Source organism: Strongylocentrotus purpuratus, unplaced genomic scaffold (genome assembly GCF_000002235.5).
Source record: "Strongylocentrotus purpuratus isolate Spur 01 unplaced genomic scaffold, Spur_5.0 spur5_scaffold_18, whole genome shotgun sequence".
In the NCBI taxonomy this organism is placed as follows: Eukaryota; Metazoa; Echinodermata; class Echinoidea; order Camarodonta; family Strongylocentrotidae; genus Strongylocentrotus; species Strongylocentrotus purpuratus.
Window position 1 is genome coordinate 26379366 of NW_022145603.1, and position 18061 is coordinate 26397426.

Sequence of the window (18061 nt, forward strand, 5' to 3'; positions counted from 1 at the left end):
ATGGTAAGGATGTAATGTCAAATTACTGTCACCTTTAGAGACATCTTTAAACATGTTTTGATCCAGAATGCTCTGGATTACAAGCTAAACATGATCATCTAGTCCAAAAGACACTAGAAAATTTAAATCCACTTCTGTTACAGACAGTACACTGTGCGATTAATAAAAATGATTTAATCTGAAATAGACATTTCACTTTTTCAATCAATCAGGAATGGAGAGTATAATTTATAATCCCTTTTTTCGTGTAGAAGCTGGCAATTCCTTTTTGATTTTTCGAAGTTTTCTTTATTTACACACTTTCATTTAAAATCCATTTTTTGTTGTTAACTCTATGAAAGAGTGAAGATACATACAAATAATTGTTGCCAAATTAAAAGGAAAAAATGATTCATCTAGACCTTTAAAAAACTCTTGACTGCTAATCGTGAACAAATGTTTACTTTTCCTAGATACTGACGAATGCTCTGCGAATCCATCGGTCTGTGATTCTGACAATGGAGTATGTTTGAACTCAGTCGGCTCTTACAACTGTTCATGTAGCCCTGGATATGAACTAAACAATGATAACATTACTTGCAATGGTAAGGATGTAATGTCAAGTTACTGTCACCTCTAAGTGACATCGTTAAAAATATTTTGATCCACGATGCTCTGAATTACAAGTTGTACATGATCATCAAGTCAAAGAGACTAATCCCTGTCTGGTGCATACAATACACTGTGCCATTAATAATAACGATTTAATCTGAAATAGACATTAAACTTTTTAAATTAGCAATGGGGAGTAACATTTATAATCCCTTTTTTCGTGTACAAGCTGGCAATTTCTTGTTGATGTTTCGCAGTTTTTTTTCATTACACACTTTCACTTAACATCCATTTTTATTTTGTTTAATCTTTGAAAGAATGAAGATACAAATAATTATTGCCAAATTAAAAGGAAAAAAATTATTCATCTAGACTTTTAGAAAACTCTGCTAATCGTGAACAAATGTTTACTTTTCCTAGATACTGACGAATGCTCTGCGAATCCAGCGGTCTGTGATTCTGACAATGGATTGTGTATGAACTCAGTCGGCTCTTACAACTGTTCATGTAACCCTGGATATGAACTAAGCAATGATAACATTACTTGCAATGGTAAGGATGTAATCACCGTCACCTCTAAGTGACGTCGTTAAAAATCTTTTGATCCAGAATGCTCTGAATTACAAGTTATACACGATCATCAAGTCCAAAAGATACTAGAAAATTTACACCCACTTTTGTTAAAGACAGTACACTTGCTGTGCTATTAATAATAACGGTTTAATCTGAAATAGACATTTAACTTTCATGTAACCCTGGATATAAATTAAGCAATGATAACATTACTTGCAATGTACGGTCTGTCCCATCAAGAAATGAAAATCTACTGATAAAGATAATATTATTAATCAATGGTCATTTCAAGAAATTTGTTTATCTTCAATTATTGAATGAAATAAATGGATAAAAGAAATACCTTGTATAGATGGGGATATATTTCACACAATCCCCTACTATTTTTTGGGGAAACATATTGCAATGCATCAGCCAATATTTCTTTGTTGGATTTATTTAAGCGAAATGCCCGGATGCGTCCTGGACCTCTTTCCAAGGAAGTTGCTACAAATACTTCGACAATAAAGCCAACTTTACTCAGGCCATGTCTGCCTGTCGGAATCTGACCAACGGACAGTCATGCCATGCAGACTTGGTTTCTATTCATAGTGTAGAAGAACAGGAATTCATCGCCAGTCTCGGTCGAGATCAGGTATGTATTTAAATAATTCGTTCTTGTCTATCGCATAATATATTGTGATATAACGTCCCTAGGCGATTCCAAAGAGCTTTAGAAATTGATACCCTGCACAGTGCATTTCAAGGAAAAATCCAACAGGAACCCATCTACCTCACCTTGGTAGAGTGTGGCAAATTAAGATCAACGTCTCGCCGAAGGATGTCAGTGTTGTGACAGGGATTCGAACCCCGTACCTAGTGGTTCACTGTCCGGAGACTTTTCCTCTGGATCACAGCACCTCTACTTTAAGAGACCAATATACCAGGGACCCGTCTTATAAACAATTGATATCAATCGCAACTTATTTACGATCGATATCAATCGCAACTATGTACATAAGACATAGGAGACTGCAAACTTGTGATTGATTAGAGGACTTACGATTGATTTAGATCAATCGTAACTCTTTATAAGACGGACCCAGTTCATAATCAGGACATTGTTCAATTGACCCCAAATATCCACCGAACTTTTAAACACATGGATAAGTCCACTTTGTGCATTTTAAAATAATCTCTGGTCCCTGATGAATCATTTATCGCTTCCTCCTCTTTACCTGTCAAGGATTTGAAGAGACTCCTTTTTCAGGGAACAATTTGTTTAATGATACTCTTCGACACTGACATAAAAAGAGAGAAGAACCACACAATTAGTTTTCACTTTTCCAGAAATCAACCAAAGCTGCACGATTCTAATTTAAACAAAACATGTAACCTACACAAAATTTTCGTTTCTATTTTTCTTTTATATCGGTACGTTATTCATGCAAAATTGATTCATTATACTGATAGATTATTTTTTGTGCCCTTTTTTTAAAGTCTCCCTGCAACGATGAAGGGCATTGTGCATGGATCGGACTATATCAGCCAGACCCTAATGGTCCATTTGTTTGGTCTGACGGGACTCCAGTTAACTACACCGCCTGGCATTCGGATGAACCAAATAATTATAATAACGCCGAAGACTGCGCCCACATTCGTTTGCCGTCATTTTTTTGGAATGACCTCAATTGTAATTATGATGACATATTCTTCATCTGCAAACTTCCTACAGTCTGTCACCATGAATGAAATAAAAACGATATGTACAAAAATATGAAAAATAATACTAAAATATAGATTGAACAATTGAAATACATATTCACTGCATTATAAGTAGAAGAATTAGGAGTTGTGATTAATTGTGTTAGGCTTCTTGATCAGTAGTGGATCTAGATTGTATGAGTATGAAATTTTCTTATCATTTTCCTCAGCAAAGAAGAGACCGCTTGGTTACACGGAATATAATACGCTGTCTCGCATTTAGAAATGACATTGTACAGTTCACACATATCAAAACAATGCAGTGAAGGCTATTAAAATTGCCTGAGGTTAATTTTTCTCTCGAAAGCCTTAGCGATCGTATTTAATCATATATCTGGAAATGGATTTCATGAGTGATCTAACAAACAGATTCTTAAGAAAAAAAAGGTAAATTAATGCTCGATTAATGTTTTGTACAGATATAAAAAATATGTATGGATTACAAATAATGTATACTTCATTGTGATATTCATGTTTGATACAGCCCTCTTGGCAAGAAGGATCTGAAAAAGTTAAGAATCATTCAAAATGAAAATGTACGATTTATTAATTGTTTAAGCCTATGTACATTATGTCGGGATGATTGAAACTGAACGGAGTGACTATGTCAGCGCATACGAGTAAATGCGTGATTCTGATCAAACAAAACATGAAATTATACTAAATTGACGTCTGTTATCAAGGCTCTAGCGATACGTATTCATGTAAAAAAAAAAACAGTCATAGTTTGTCTATGTTTTTAAATTTTATTCATAGCCTCGCAATGATATCCCTGTCTCACGTCAAAAAATCCCGTCCTGTATACAAAATGAAGGAGCGCTTTAGAACCTTTGTTTTTGCAACGTTGACACGGCCATCATTTCTTATAATTGATTACCATAACCTTTCATGTCTGTACCTTTCCTATTGCACTTTGTATAAATGTATCATGTACGTATTTCATCTTTTGCACAAGCTGCGCTTTGAGCATTTGACTGTCAAGTGGATTTGGTGCCTTATAAATCTTATGTATTTTTATTATTATTATTATCAAAAATGCAATGTTTATGCTCTAGATTTTTGGCACACTTACTGCTTAGAACATACGGAATGGCATGAGATTAGAGATTCGACATTAGAGGAACATAATAGAAATTACTCGTCATTTTAGAGTCCAATAAATTATTAGTTGGGCCTTCATTGGGCTCCCATTATTATTATAATTCAGATGTAGATAATTATATAGAAATATTTACATGAACATATTTTTCATTTTATTTCCATCATTATTATGAACCCCATCACTATCATCATCATCATCATCATCACCATCATCTGTTTTTGTTATTTTTTTAATCATCCATTCTACCCCGGCCAACACCCTATCAAGCACGCACATAAGCGTTCTACCTATAGCAACTATTAATGTAGGACAAGCCGTAATGTTTGACCTAGCTAGCGACAAATAATGTCTTCAATTAGCATTATGACTATTGAAATACAGTTATTTTAGTAGAGGTGTTGTGGTCTAATGGATAGGTCACCCGACAGCAGAAGATACGGGGTTCGAGTCCTACCGCGGCACAAATGTCCTTTGGCAAGACGTAAATATTTGCCACTCTCCACCCAGGTGTTCAATGGGTACCCGGTAAGATGCGAAAGTTAATGCGGTTAGATGAACAAGTGTGCGCTTGTAAAAATGACACCGGGCTAGAATGCTCCCTAGGGAGTGGAACATGTGCATACATTATGTGCGGATAAGCCTGAATCCGATGACCGGGGTAATATATACAAAGCGCTTAGACACATTGTTGATGTATTGAGCGCTATAGGAAAGCCGAATATTATTACTTAGTAGCAGGTTAATGAAATAAATTGTAACAAGGCACAATAACAAAGATGTATGCATCACATTCATTTCATTACCAAAATGGTCTATTGTGGAGATGATTGAGGATGTGTGTCAGTGTCATTAGGGATATTGGTAGCAGGAGATGATAATGAATATGTCACGTTAGTGATGGCAATGTTGGTGATAAATACTTGATGAGATTCATTAATGATGGTAGCCGATGATGGTATGGATGATAGTGATGGTAATTTAGCTGATAGCTCACGAAGAAAATCACCCTCGAAACTGTTATGAATCCTGACCCATATTCGCACTCGTCTGTTTTGGAGCCAGAAGAGCATTATTTCATATCATTTTACACAAAGTTAACCCCCTTCTGGCTCCAAACAGACCAAATAAAAAAACTCAACTTTTGTCCATACGCTCTTACTCGAACCAACTTTCCACGATTAAGTTAACACGACTTCCACCGACCCAGTCCAAATCTAATGTTATTTCACTATAATGACTTCAGTTGGTTTCTTGCACCCTGCATCTAACAAATCAATCAATTAAACATGACAAAATAAGAGGAATACTCATAGAAATAAACTTTTGTCAAATTTAGAGGAATATGGGAAGGACGTGAGAAGGGTATGGTATTGGCAACCATCTCAATCGTTTAGACATCAAAAGTTAAGACTCATTTTTCAAAATGATATTGTACTTTGCATCATTTTCTCTTGTTTTGAACTAGGGGAGGGTGGATCTGCATGTCACACGGAAGGGTGGGGTGGGATGGGTGTGCAAGTTATTGTGGTGAACTATTTTGTACACGATAAGATTTTTTTTACATCCAGCTGTCAGGGTTAATGATCTTTACTTTGTTTACTTTTCTCCTAGCCAGTGTTCACCTCTTGTAACCTCAGTTCCATCTGTACCATAGCCTCTCAGAATTACGCTCATTAACACATGCTACCTCTTGCTTTTATATTGTGGTGGGCCAGTAAATGGGTTGGAGACGACAAGTTCAACTATAAATGAAAACAAAAGAAGCTCGGATATACAGTTGAAGTCCACTTTATTAGTTATATAAGTCAGCCAAAGCTCCAATCGTTAAAAACGAAGAGTAATTATTTTAGAAACACTTTAAATATAAGCTGCTTCTCTCAGAGGTTGGGTGGCCCTATCGACAGTAAACTAGCAACACATCCTAAACATGTTAACGGAATGAAATAAAACTGACCACAAAATCCCGCACATGGCATTTAAATACTCTGGCACCCAAAGAGGCTTAGATATCACATGATATACCCAGCCAACCAGGAGGACCCTTACGAAGCCAACCAATTACAAGATTCCAACGTGCTTATCGAAATGAACACTTTAATCTAATGCAAGAATTCAAAACCAGGGGTTGTTTACCCGTTCCCGGCATACTATTGGAAACATAATTAATGCTGTTTAACTTTTAGATGTATACCAAGTCAAACTAATAACCGTACAATTAATCAACCCAACCCGGCTCTTCTATGGCTCTAGCGCCCCCTTTAGGCCAATGTGTTGCCCAAATCAGCGTACCACTACATAATCATCATACTTCCTTCATGCTTTACATTCCCAAGTTGATCCTTCTCTTTGTTATAGAATACCTTTTTACTATGCTTAACCTCACATATTTGCATATATCCTTCTTCTCCATTGGTTGATTTTATAGCTATTGAATATTTATTTTGTACACTCTCTAATGTGATTGGACCTTTCCTTGTGAATATGTAATACTCAGTCATTGTTATTTCAGAGTTGAGATGAATATTTATGTTGTATGAATTCAACATGCTAAGATGTGCAAATAAGAAGATAAATAAAAAAAAACAGGGCTGGGCCAAGCCCAGGGCAGATGAGCACAAGTCTTCAACCGAGTAACACCTACCTACTTCTTGTGTGTTGGATTGAACCTACATACTTAGCTATACTGAGCTCCTACATTATAAACCCCATTACCAAGTATGTACAATTATTTCACAGTGTAAGTCCTTACTGTTATCTAAATATGTCTTATGTCAGTGATGTCCTGATAATCGTTTTCTTTCACATAAATGTAGATCTTGATTTTAGATTTGTTTTTTGCACCAGCTCCTCTTTATTTCGAGAGTGTATGCGAGTTGGAAGGGTAGGGGCATTGGAATTTCATAGAAGTGATAGAAGCGTTGGGTTACAGGAACTTATGACTTGATCACCAGTATCTTACTTTCGATTAAAAAAGAAATGTGCAGGCGTACAAATTTTGAACCAAAGACATCCAGTTTTGACATGTTCATATTAAATATGTCTTTGATCGCCATTTCTGTGTGTACGAAAACAATACATGTAATAACTATTGGATTAGGCCACAGTTTGAAGATGAAGAGTGTGGAGGGAGTGGGGCAGTAAAGAATTATAGCCCACATACAGACAGACCTTTTTCAAAATAGTCTACCAGGAGATTTCAAATGCTGTGTGAAGATTCTTTGATCTCTTTTTCGTTTTCAATTTAGTTAATGAATATTGTTTTGCTTTTGCTCTGGTTTTTAAGGAGGAAGGGGGAATTTACAGAAGTTGGGGGGGGGGGGGGGTGGAGATGTCACAGAAGCAGGGTAGGGTCCGATTTGGCTAATAAATTCACCACCATACAGTATTCATGATTAAGACTGAAAATCGTAACTATCACCTGGATCCAGATCTTATTTTATGTACCACTCGACCGATAGCCTACCCGGTACATCGTTTCTGAACATACACTATGCCCTATATCACACATCGGAGCATCACTATCCTGGCTGTGTAGTAAAAGCTGTGTTTTTGATTCTCAACATTTCAAACACCACTGTACAAAACTCAACTGATTTCACTCAAAATCGATACTTTAGTGACAATTGATGACACCTAAATAGCAGTAAAATACTTTTTTTCCTTCAACTTACAGATGTTAAAAAGAATGATTTCAAAATTCAAACTGTAAGTCTAGTGTCAATCCTTGCTTACAGCTGCATCGGCATGATTGTGTGCAGTCTATGCTATAATGTGTGGTGTGTATATTTGTGTATAGGTCTAATAATTCCCGTCTCACAGCAAGTATCCGGTGCTAAAGGTCAATACGCATTAGCATTGACTCTTTATGCTTTGCTGGAATGCCCTATACAACATGTTGCCCCCCATCCCAAAATTTCGCTTGATCTTAATGGGGGAGGGGGTAAGGGGGAGAGGAGGGGCATTTTCAAAGGAGGGAGATGGTAGTTTGAAAGTTCTAAACCGCACCATGCACTATATGCATGATTTAGCCTGCAAATCATGTCTGTAACTCGGAATCGGGTCTTATTGTATATATTGTTTGACCGATAGTTTAATTTTGTTTTTGAGAACACATTATATGTCGGTTGTCAGGCATATTATTACCAAAGCAACGGGAAATAAAAGATATATCGTGGGTGGGGTGACAAAACCTCGTATTGGTATTTTTATGTATGTAAACTCCCCTATAACCCCCCCTAAAATTCCCCCCTTTTTTTTAATTATTAAAAAAAAAAAAAAAAAAAAAATTATGCTCATGGCTGACCTAAAAAAGGTGACCTTGTCAAATTTTGAAATTTCGAGGCCAAAAAAAAAAAAGTATCCTCTTACCCCCCCCCCCCCCGATTTTCAAATTTTCGGGAGCAAATTTTTCGGGCCCGATTTTAAACCCCCCCCCCCCCCCCTTGAAAAAATCCTGCGTACGCCACTGCATCTGCTTGATGTTAGCATCTACTCGCTATAAACTCTATTTTTCATCTCACTATGTTAGCGTTGCTAAGGAGAAGACAGCCCTAAGAACAAAACTTCCCGTATTAGCTAATATCAAATGCGACTTTAGAGCACTATAGCTTTTTTGTGATAAATACAATAAACTTGGAATTAAAAAATCATAAATACCATACTTGTGAACAGATTTTCTCGAAGTTCTTAGTCAAAAGTCATAATAAGTCTTTACATATGGAGAAATAGGTATTTTGGGGTAGTTCATGTTTTCGGGAAAAACGGTAAAATTCACATTTCTGGCTCAAAGTTATTATGCATATTATCCTCAAACCTATTAAATATGATTTCATCTTGTAGGAAATTTAATGCCCTTTCATATGACACCTCACACAAGGTAAAATGAGGTTCCCTTTAAAATTTATCTCCAAAATCGTACAACAGTTGTTGTATGGAAGCAATTTTTTTGCAGCATAAAAGTAGTCCACCTAGAAATTGTGCAGGAAGGTGCCTTGATTACGTTGACACCCAACAACTTTTACAACGTTCTGGCCCGAATTCACAAAGGAGGTTTGTCTGTGACTCCTAGGTATTAATGCAATTAATTGTAGCGAGGCACAATAACAAAGATGTCTGCATCAAATTTAATTAGAAAAAATGGTCTACTGATCATGCGGAGAGGATTGAGGATGTGCCTCTGCCATTAGGGATATTGGTAGCAGGAGATAAACATTGAAATGTCACGGTATAGTTTTGGCAATTTTAGTGATAAATACTTGATGACTTTCGAGGATGACGGTAGCTTTCGCATTTAGACCGCGCGAAATCTCATTTACATTTTCGAATGTAAACAAACATATTCCTAAACCGTTCAGAAAATCACTCCGTCTTAAGGCATCGAAAAAACAAGAGCATCCACACGGTCAACTTAAGCTTATCTCTAGTCGTGTAAGCGCGTTACTCCTGGAAAAATCCAGGAGTAAATCAGTCAGTGTAAAGGTCGGCGTAGCTAACGCGCCTATTCAGACGGTCACTACGCCGACCTTACCATACTGACACCGACTAGCTCTAAACACGACCTTTACGCCGACCAAAATTGCCATCGTGTGAACACGGCTGTGTATATTTGTAACAGGTGAATGAAATAATACGTATCGAGGCGCTCCACAAAGGCATATGAATAAACTAGGCTACATTATAAAATAGGATATTAGGTGGGTGCTGGCGTCACGGTGAGGTGGGAGGGGAGGGGGGGGGGCTGGGATGCATTGTCGTACTCGTTGTATTAGTTTACGAGGCCGCAGGGGTGGGAGTGGGAGGCAGAGAGCTCACACACATCTCAGGTATTACAAAATTAGTAAACATTGATTATTTTGAATTTTGTCTGCTACGGAGTACTTCAGAAAATGGTACAGGTTGAAAGTAAATAAATGATTCAATGGAATGTTTGAAACTTTTAATTTTCACTTTAGGAAGGTTTTGTCAGGAATATACATATATACATTAATATATAATTAACTCTACATGCCTTGTATTTAACAGGACATCTTCATATAAACCTAAGTGGTACATTAACCGGACATCATAAAACAGGTATATTACCCTAACCCTAACCCTAAATTGAAAACAATATAACTAATTAAACTAATGACTAATGATTAAAACTATTGTTTCTTGGGAGGCCTATAAGTTTCCGCTGCCTGAAAATGTAGAGGGAAGTAATTCTAATGTTCAATCGTGTTCGTGTCCTGCTAATGACCATGTGTCTACTTATTGACTCATGTTTTCACTTCATTAGTCCGTCTACTGATGCTGTAAGAGGTATACATATATATATTTATATATATATATATATATATATATATTTATTTATTCATATCTAAAACACATGAACAATTTACTATTCCTTTTTTGTGTTACACCTTAGGTATTTTATACATGACGGAGGGAAAGTTTCCCCTTGAGAAAATGTCGGGGGACTATAGGTCCTCTCACTTCTTCCCCTAACCTATAGAATTTCGGAATGTATTTGTTATTTGAATCGAGTGTGGTTGTCGAAATTATGTTGGTAAGTTTGAAAATAATTATTTTTGTGTATTTTGAGGTTTCAAAATCATTACAAAACATCATTAGATCATGAATGAATGTCACAAAAACTTTTTTAAAAATCGTTAAAGCTTTTGGGTAGATGGGAGTACAAGCATAGTCCAAAAGATTTGTCCATTAAATAGACTGCCTGCTCAGTAAATACAATTACTTTTTTTTTATTTGAAAAATGAGAGTATTTCCAAACACATTCTTGTTTTATATAGAACGATATTTTCGACATGGAAATTCGAATTTAAAAGCGTTTATTTTCGTAATTGAAGCATTTTGTCACGTCTTCTTTCGTGTCCATCATCTGTTCTCAAATGTTCTGCCAGGCTTTTGCCCACTGAAGAGCCTTCTCACGTCTAATGAGCATTTCTAATGCAGGTGGGGGCACGTATGTGTGTATATAGGGGAAGGCAATATCCCAGATGTATACTCCGGGTTTGCCGTCACTATTCGATAGGTGCATCAAAAATGATCACGTTTCTCTAAACCCATTAACCGTATTAAAAAAGTCCACCTCATTGATCTCATTATTAATTAATCAATTCATTTTGAGACCGAATACCGGTAGTACTTTTTGGTTTTTGTTATAAAGCTAGTTCTGCATCATGAAGCTTAGTTCATCACCCTTGCTGTGTGTCTCTCTGTCTCACTGTCTCTATCTCTCTCTCTAACACACACACACACACACACACACACACACTCCCTCTCTCTCCCTCTCCCCCTCTCTCTCCTCCCTCTCAGTCAGAATGTTTATCCCCGTCAATTGTTCCCTGCCCGCCATTCGTCATTCTATTTTTAATTACCGAATTCCGAAACAGAGTCGAGCAAAATATCTTGTACCTGTCGTTGCTGCCGTGCAGACTTCCTCATCTGTTGGTCACATCTATTCTGCTAGAAATTACTTTATTACCAGCCTCATACTTAACTGATCCCCGAGAAGTGACTAACTTTTGTGTATAACTATATAAGTGGCCCAAACATTGTGGAGCGGTGTGAATGTGCAGCGCTCTGTAACCGCAAGGAAAAAGCGCTGTATCAAATATCTTTTGAATTAAATGATTGATTATAATAAGGCTGTGCATTGTCAAAGATGAAAAGTGGATTCGTTAAAAGACAACTTATTTGCACCAGCTTCGTCGTTTTGAGTAAGTATATATATTTGATCTGTTTATTTCTTTTTGATATCATATACATTAATTACCCTCCTATACAACATATAACAACTTTATATTCTTTCCCTTTTTCTTCTTTTTTTTAATAGAAAAGAATTGGCTTATATATTGTACTTTCGATCAGGAATATCATTGTTAAGAACAAAAAGAATACTATTTTTAAGTTCCTTCAAACCTAAACTAAAACTTTGTTTCAAAGCAAAGTGTGTCATTTCCATAATAGTCGATTCAAGATTTATAATACCAAAGTGTTTCCTCAGTTGACCTTTTTTCCAATTTAAAAGAGAGCTATCTGCAAAAGTAACTGTTCAACTTTATATTTTAATACAGTTTTCTAAAATGTAAAGTTGTTTTGCTCATGTAAAAATTCGGGTAAACCACGTTTTATTAGAATTTTACACCCTTGCAACCTTATATGTTCTCTATCTCTATCCAGTATGCGCAAACGCACGCACACACACACACACACACACAAAACACATACACGCACTCACGCTCCCACACAATATCGTACTATCTGGGTGACGCTCCTGACCCTTGGTTGGGTTTATGAAATCTGTTGTGTTACGATTTCTATTGGATACACACGCACACATACGCACACTCACTCTACACAAACTCCACACAAACTCATCTACCCACACACACAAAAACAGGTATTGAAAAATTGCATATTTATATGAAAGTACATATTTACAGGGAGGGAGGAAAAGTTCAAGAGGGAAAGAGAGAGAGAGAGAGAGAGACCACCATATGTATAGGCGATTGTCCTAAAGTAAGTGTTGGAAATTTCAAAGTTGCGTTCTGGGAAAGGTGAACATTTTTTATGAAGGTTTTTCATTCTATTTTGTTGTATTTTTTAAAAATTATTTGTAAAACATTGTCACGATTCACCCATATGGCTGCGAAGGTATGTTTTTATCAATCCTGAATCGTGACACCTATCGTGTATGCATCGATTTCCAGTTTTGAAAATGGTCACTCTAACTGAGCCGAGATGCGGCACCATCACACTTCCAAACGGAGATACTGTTGCTTTGAAAACCAAATCAGTAACCAGCGAGGATGTCTGGTGGCCAGAGATGAAGAGAATTGCTGCAAATCATCTCATCTGCAAACTGCCATGTGAGTTTTTAAAGCTCCTACGATGCATTGGCTTCAAAATTATATTGCTTTTAATTCATTGTGTCAACGGCTCTGCTCTAATGGTGTTGTGGTCCAGTGGCTAAGTCTCCGGACTGTAAACCACAACTCCGCAAGGTACAGGGTTCGAACCCCTGCCGCAGCACTCAGTCCTGCATTAACCAAACTTGACCCAGATGTAGTAAGTGGGAACTCGATTATATTCATTTAAACAGAAATAACCGCTGTTTTTTTTTTTTTTTTTTTTTTTGCGTATTAATGGATGGCAACTGCGAGCAACAACGGCCCTACGGGTGTTTACTGAACTCTGTTTTATAACATTAAAAAATGTCAAGTGCATTACAGTTTAATTGGTCATAATAAGTACACTGTTGGTCATAATGGTGGAATAATAATTTTTACCCCAATTTATTGAATGATTTTGACAATGATTTATCTCAATCGATCTAGATAATAGTATACATTCTCAGATTTTATTGAATGACAATTGGGGCGTGTTTGTTTTGCGTGACTATGTTAATCAACTTGGGGACCTACGTCCTTAAGTCATAATTGTCAGTAATGGGGATTATTACCTCATAAAAGGGCACTAATATAGCACATCGACATGGTTTTGATCCTTGGAGCTCACAGTAACGAGGCCATTGCTTAGCTAATGGATCATGATTGTACGCAGCGGGCGCTAGGGTACGTCGACGCCCCCACAAAAACAAAAAGCAAAGAAAATGCAATAAATTTTCAATAATTTATTTTGCCCCGACCCCCTACATAAACAAATCTTTTATGTGGGCATGCCTTGAATTATAATGCATGGCCCTACAGAGGAATTTTTCCTGTCGGGGACTGAGGGAAATGCAATGAATTATTGCAAATTTATTGCATTTTCTTTGTTATCAAATAGCGTATCTCTCATTAATAATTATAAAGGGTCTGTAAGATTCATCAAAACTTTTACCTGCTTTCTCAATATAGATTCTGTTACAGTTTGCAAACAATATTTATATTGATATTTGCTTTCTATTCATTTTCTTACTCAATTTGCCTCCTCCATCACTGTCTCACTCTTTTTCTTTCTCTCTCTCTCTCACTTTTTATCTTTCACTCCCTTCTGTGTCTCTGTTTTATCTTTTATATGTCTTTGTGTCATCTTATTTCTTTTCTTCTTTTAATATTTCTCTCTTGTTCTCGCTCTTCCTCACCTCCTTTCTCTCTTGCTATCTCTGTCTGACTGTCTATTTCTCCCCCTCTCTCTCTCTCTTTATCTTTTCCTTTCTCTCTCCGTGTCTCTCTCAATCATCTATCTTTCACAAACAGACTGTCTTTCTACTCCATGCCAAAATGGAGGAACCTGCAAGGAGACACTCGATGGCATTACCTGTACTTGTCTCACAAGCTTTCAAGGTCAAACTTGTGCGATTGGTAAGCATGATTTTTTGTAAATACACACAGCAACAACAAAGAAGAAAAAGTGGACACTATTTATACCTATATTAGGATTTTCAAATAAATATTCAATTAATGATGAATATATTTGTCATTCATTTATCAAATAAACATAACATGATCATCTTAAGATGATATGCAACTAGAGTCATACCTTCATGCATGAGTGAGCAGAGCCATTTAAACAAACGAATCCCTGATAGATAATTGCAAAAACTTGTGCATTTGGCGATATAAATGTTGATGAGTATGGGAGGTATCCTACGGCTTGTCCACGAACTTGGGTAGAAAAGAGAAACATTTTGGCCGTGCTTGTCAAAACCATCCGAGCTCAATCTAACTTTTTCTTTCGCAGTCTTTGTTTAAATTGTGAAACAAGAATGTCTCACAGATTTTACTTCTCCTAGATACTGACGAATGCTCTGCGAATCCATCGGTCTGTGATTCTGACAATGGATTGTGTATGAACTCAGTCGGCTCTTACACCTTTTCTTGTAACCCTGGATATGGATTAAGCAATGATAACATTACTTGCAATGTACGGTCTGTCCCATTAAGAAATGAACATCTATTGATAAAGAAGATATTATTAATCAGTAGTCATTTTAAGAAATTTATTTGTCTATAATTATTGAATGAAATAAGTGGGTAAAAGATATATCTTGTATAGACGGGGATATATTTCTCACGCTCGCCTACTATTAAAAAAAAACAACATAGTATCAGCGAACGTTTGTTTGGTGGATTTATTTCAGCGAAATGCCCGGATGCGTCCTGGACCCCTTTCCAAGGAAATTGCTACAAATACTTCGACAATAAAGCCAACTTTACTCAGGCCATGTCTGCCTGTCGGAATCTGACCAACGGACAGTCATGCCATGCAGACTTGGTTTCTATTCATAGTGTAGAAGAGCAGGAATTCATCGCCAGTCTCTGTCATGAACAAGTATGTATTAAAATAAATTATATACCTCACTTAAGAAATCCAGCCATCTGATTGGTCGAAATTGCATTCATAAACTTTAACTATTCCTGTAAAATTCCCGGTAAAATTCCAAACCCATGTAATAGTTCAAAAAAATAGTTCTAAAATCCCAGTAACCATGGTTACTGGGAAAAATAGTTCAGTCTTGGTAAAATACCCATAGGTTTACATGTTAAAAAATGGTTTGAGCGATTGCGGATACCGTACGTGTGCGAAGAATTGGTCGGTATTTTCATACAAGACAATTCCAAACAAGACAAAAATGACTAAAGAAACTCTCCCAAGGTTTCAACTTATCAATTGCAAGACACGCTGACAGCAAGACTAGAATCTAAATCTAGTCTACTCATAAAAAACAACCGTGCAGATAAACTAGAGAAAGGCCAAGGTGGTTTCATTAGTTGACTCTTTTGTTTTCGGCATATAAAAGTATTAATGACTGCTTAAATATTCGAGAAATAGTTGTTTTTATACGCTCTCGGGAAGGTTACAATTGGGCTATTGCCCTCGGCACGCCACGGGCAATAGCACAATTCTAACCTTCCCGAGAGCGTATAAAAACAACTATTTCTCTCAAAGCAGTCATTAATACTATACTGTTCTTGTATAGCGCAAAACATTTTGTGATATAACGTCCCTAGGTGATTCCAAAGAGCTTTAGAAATTGATACCCTGCACAGTGCTTTTCAAGGAATAAAACAACAGGAACCCATCTACCTCACCTTGGTGGAGTGTGGCAAATGAAGATCAACGTCTTGCCGAAGGATGTCAGTGTTGTGACAGGGATTCGAACCCTGTACCTAATGGTTCACTGTCCGTAGACTTTTCCTCTGAATCACAGCACCTCTACTTTAAGAGACCAATATACCAGGGCCCCCGTGTTATAAACAATTGATATCAAGCGCAAGTTATTTGCGATCGATATCAATTGCAACTATGTACATAAGAGATAGAAGACTGCAAACTTGTTATTGATTGGAGGGCTTACGATTGATTTGGATCAATCGTAACTCTTTATAAGACGGACCTAGTTCGTAATCAGGACAATGTTCAATTGACCCCAAATATCCACCGAACTTTTAAACACATGGAGAAGTCCACTTTGTGCATTTTATAATAATCTCTGGTCCCTGATGAATCACTTATCGCCTCCTCCTCTTTACCTGTCCAGGATTTGAATAGACGCCTTTTTCAGGGAACAATTTGTTTAATGATACTCTTCGACACTGACATAAAAAGAGAGAACCTCACAATTATTTTTCACTTTTCCAGAACTCAACCAGAGCTGCACGATTCTAATCAAACAAAACATGTAACGTTCACACAATTTTCGTTTCTATTTTTCTTTTATATCGGTACGTTATTCATGCAAAATTGATTCATAATACTTATAGATTATTTTCTGTGCCCTTTCTTAAAGTCTCCCTGCAATGGTGAATGGTACTGGATCGGACTGTATCAGCCAGACCCTAATGGTCCATTTCTTTGGTCTGACGGGACACCAGTCAACTACACCGCCTGGAAATCGAAAGAACCAAATAATGCTAATAACAACGAAGACTGCGCTCATCTTTTTCGTTTGCCCTCATTATTTTGGAATGACCGCAATTGTTGGCATGAAATGTTCTTCATCTGCAAACTTCCAGCAGTCTGTCACCATGAATGAACTAAAAAAAGATATGTACAAAAATATGAAAATCAATACTGAATTATAGATTGAACGATTGAAATACATATTCACTGCATAATAAGTAGAAGAATTAGGAGTTAGATTTTTGTTGTGATTAATTGTGTAAGGGTTCTTGATCAGTAGTGGATCTAGATTGTATGAGTATGAAACCTTCTTATAATTTTTCTCAGCAAAGAAGAGACCGCTTGGTTACTTGAAATATAAAAGTTTTAAATGCTTTAATATATTTTTTTTCTCTAAAAAACGGTAAAAAAAAAATGGGGGTCGGTCGCAGAGAGCAATATAACATCTTTTTTAAAGGCGTCATCAACAATAATACTAATCTAAGTACATGTATATAACACATTGCCTGTTCAGAGCCCTGTTGCATTCAACTTGACATGTTATCTATAACATGTTGGAAAACAAGTTATAAACTACTGAAATCATTGCATTTGATTGGTTGGTAGAGAGAAAATTTGATTTTTACAACAAGTTTTATGAAACGGGGCACTGAGCCAGAACCCCGGCCCCCCCACTCAGGTTTCGGTATGACCGCATGCGTGTTGCCAAAATGTCCGGTAAAGGGGTACTTTTCGTGCGACAAAGTCCGGCCCGAGAATTGTAAAAAAAGGGGTGTATTTGACTTTTCACCCGGATATTTCTTTAAAAAGGGGGTGTTTTTTCTTTTTTTTCTCTAATCTCTTCGGACTCCTGAGAAATTATTCCGAATTTAGGGGGGTACATTGAGCATTTTTCCTGATTTAGGGGGGTCTCCAAGGCAGGAAAAGCCCGCAAAAAGCCCGCGAAAGGGGGGTTCGGAAATGTTGGCTGTCCTCAGATAGGGGGTACTTTCAAAAAGAGGGAACGAGCATATGCGTACCCTAAATAACACTGAGTGGGGGGGCCGGGGCCAGAACACAATTATGAGTTACAGCTCCTTTTGCTCCAAACACATGAAATGTACTGATAGGTTCAACGCATCCACTTTTTATTCAATATATACATATTGGGTATAAGTTGATTAATAAACCATTTGACAAAATATATATCATGTTAACTTT

At 36.8% G+C, this 18061-nt stretch overlaps 1 protein-coding gene across 1 annotated transcript; it reads left to right on the forward strand.

Moving 5' to 3' along the window:
- Positions 1–12731: 12731 nt before the first annotated feature.
- On the forward strand, positions 12732–17006 carry LOC105444748 (C-type lectin mannose-binding isoform-like). Its single transcript, XM_030988887.1, has 4 exons — positions 12732–12882; positions 14170–14319; positions 15099–15289; positions 16749–17006. Exons 1-4 carry the CDS (start codon positions 12732–12734, stop codon positions 16992–16994), a joined length of 738 nt encoding a protein of 245 aa, XP_030844747.1. The 3' UTR covers positions 16995–17006.
- The last annotated feature ends 1055 nt before the right edge of the window (positions 17007–18061 follow it).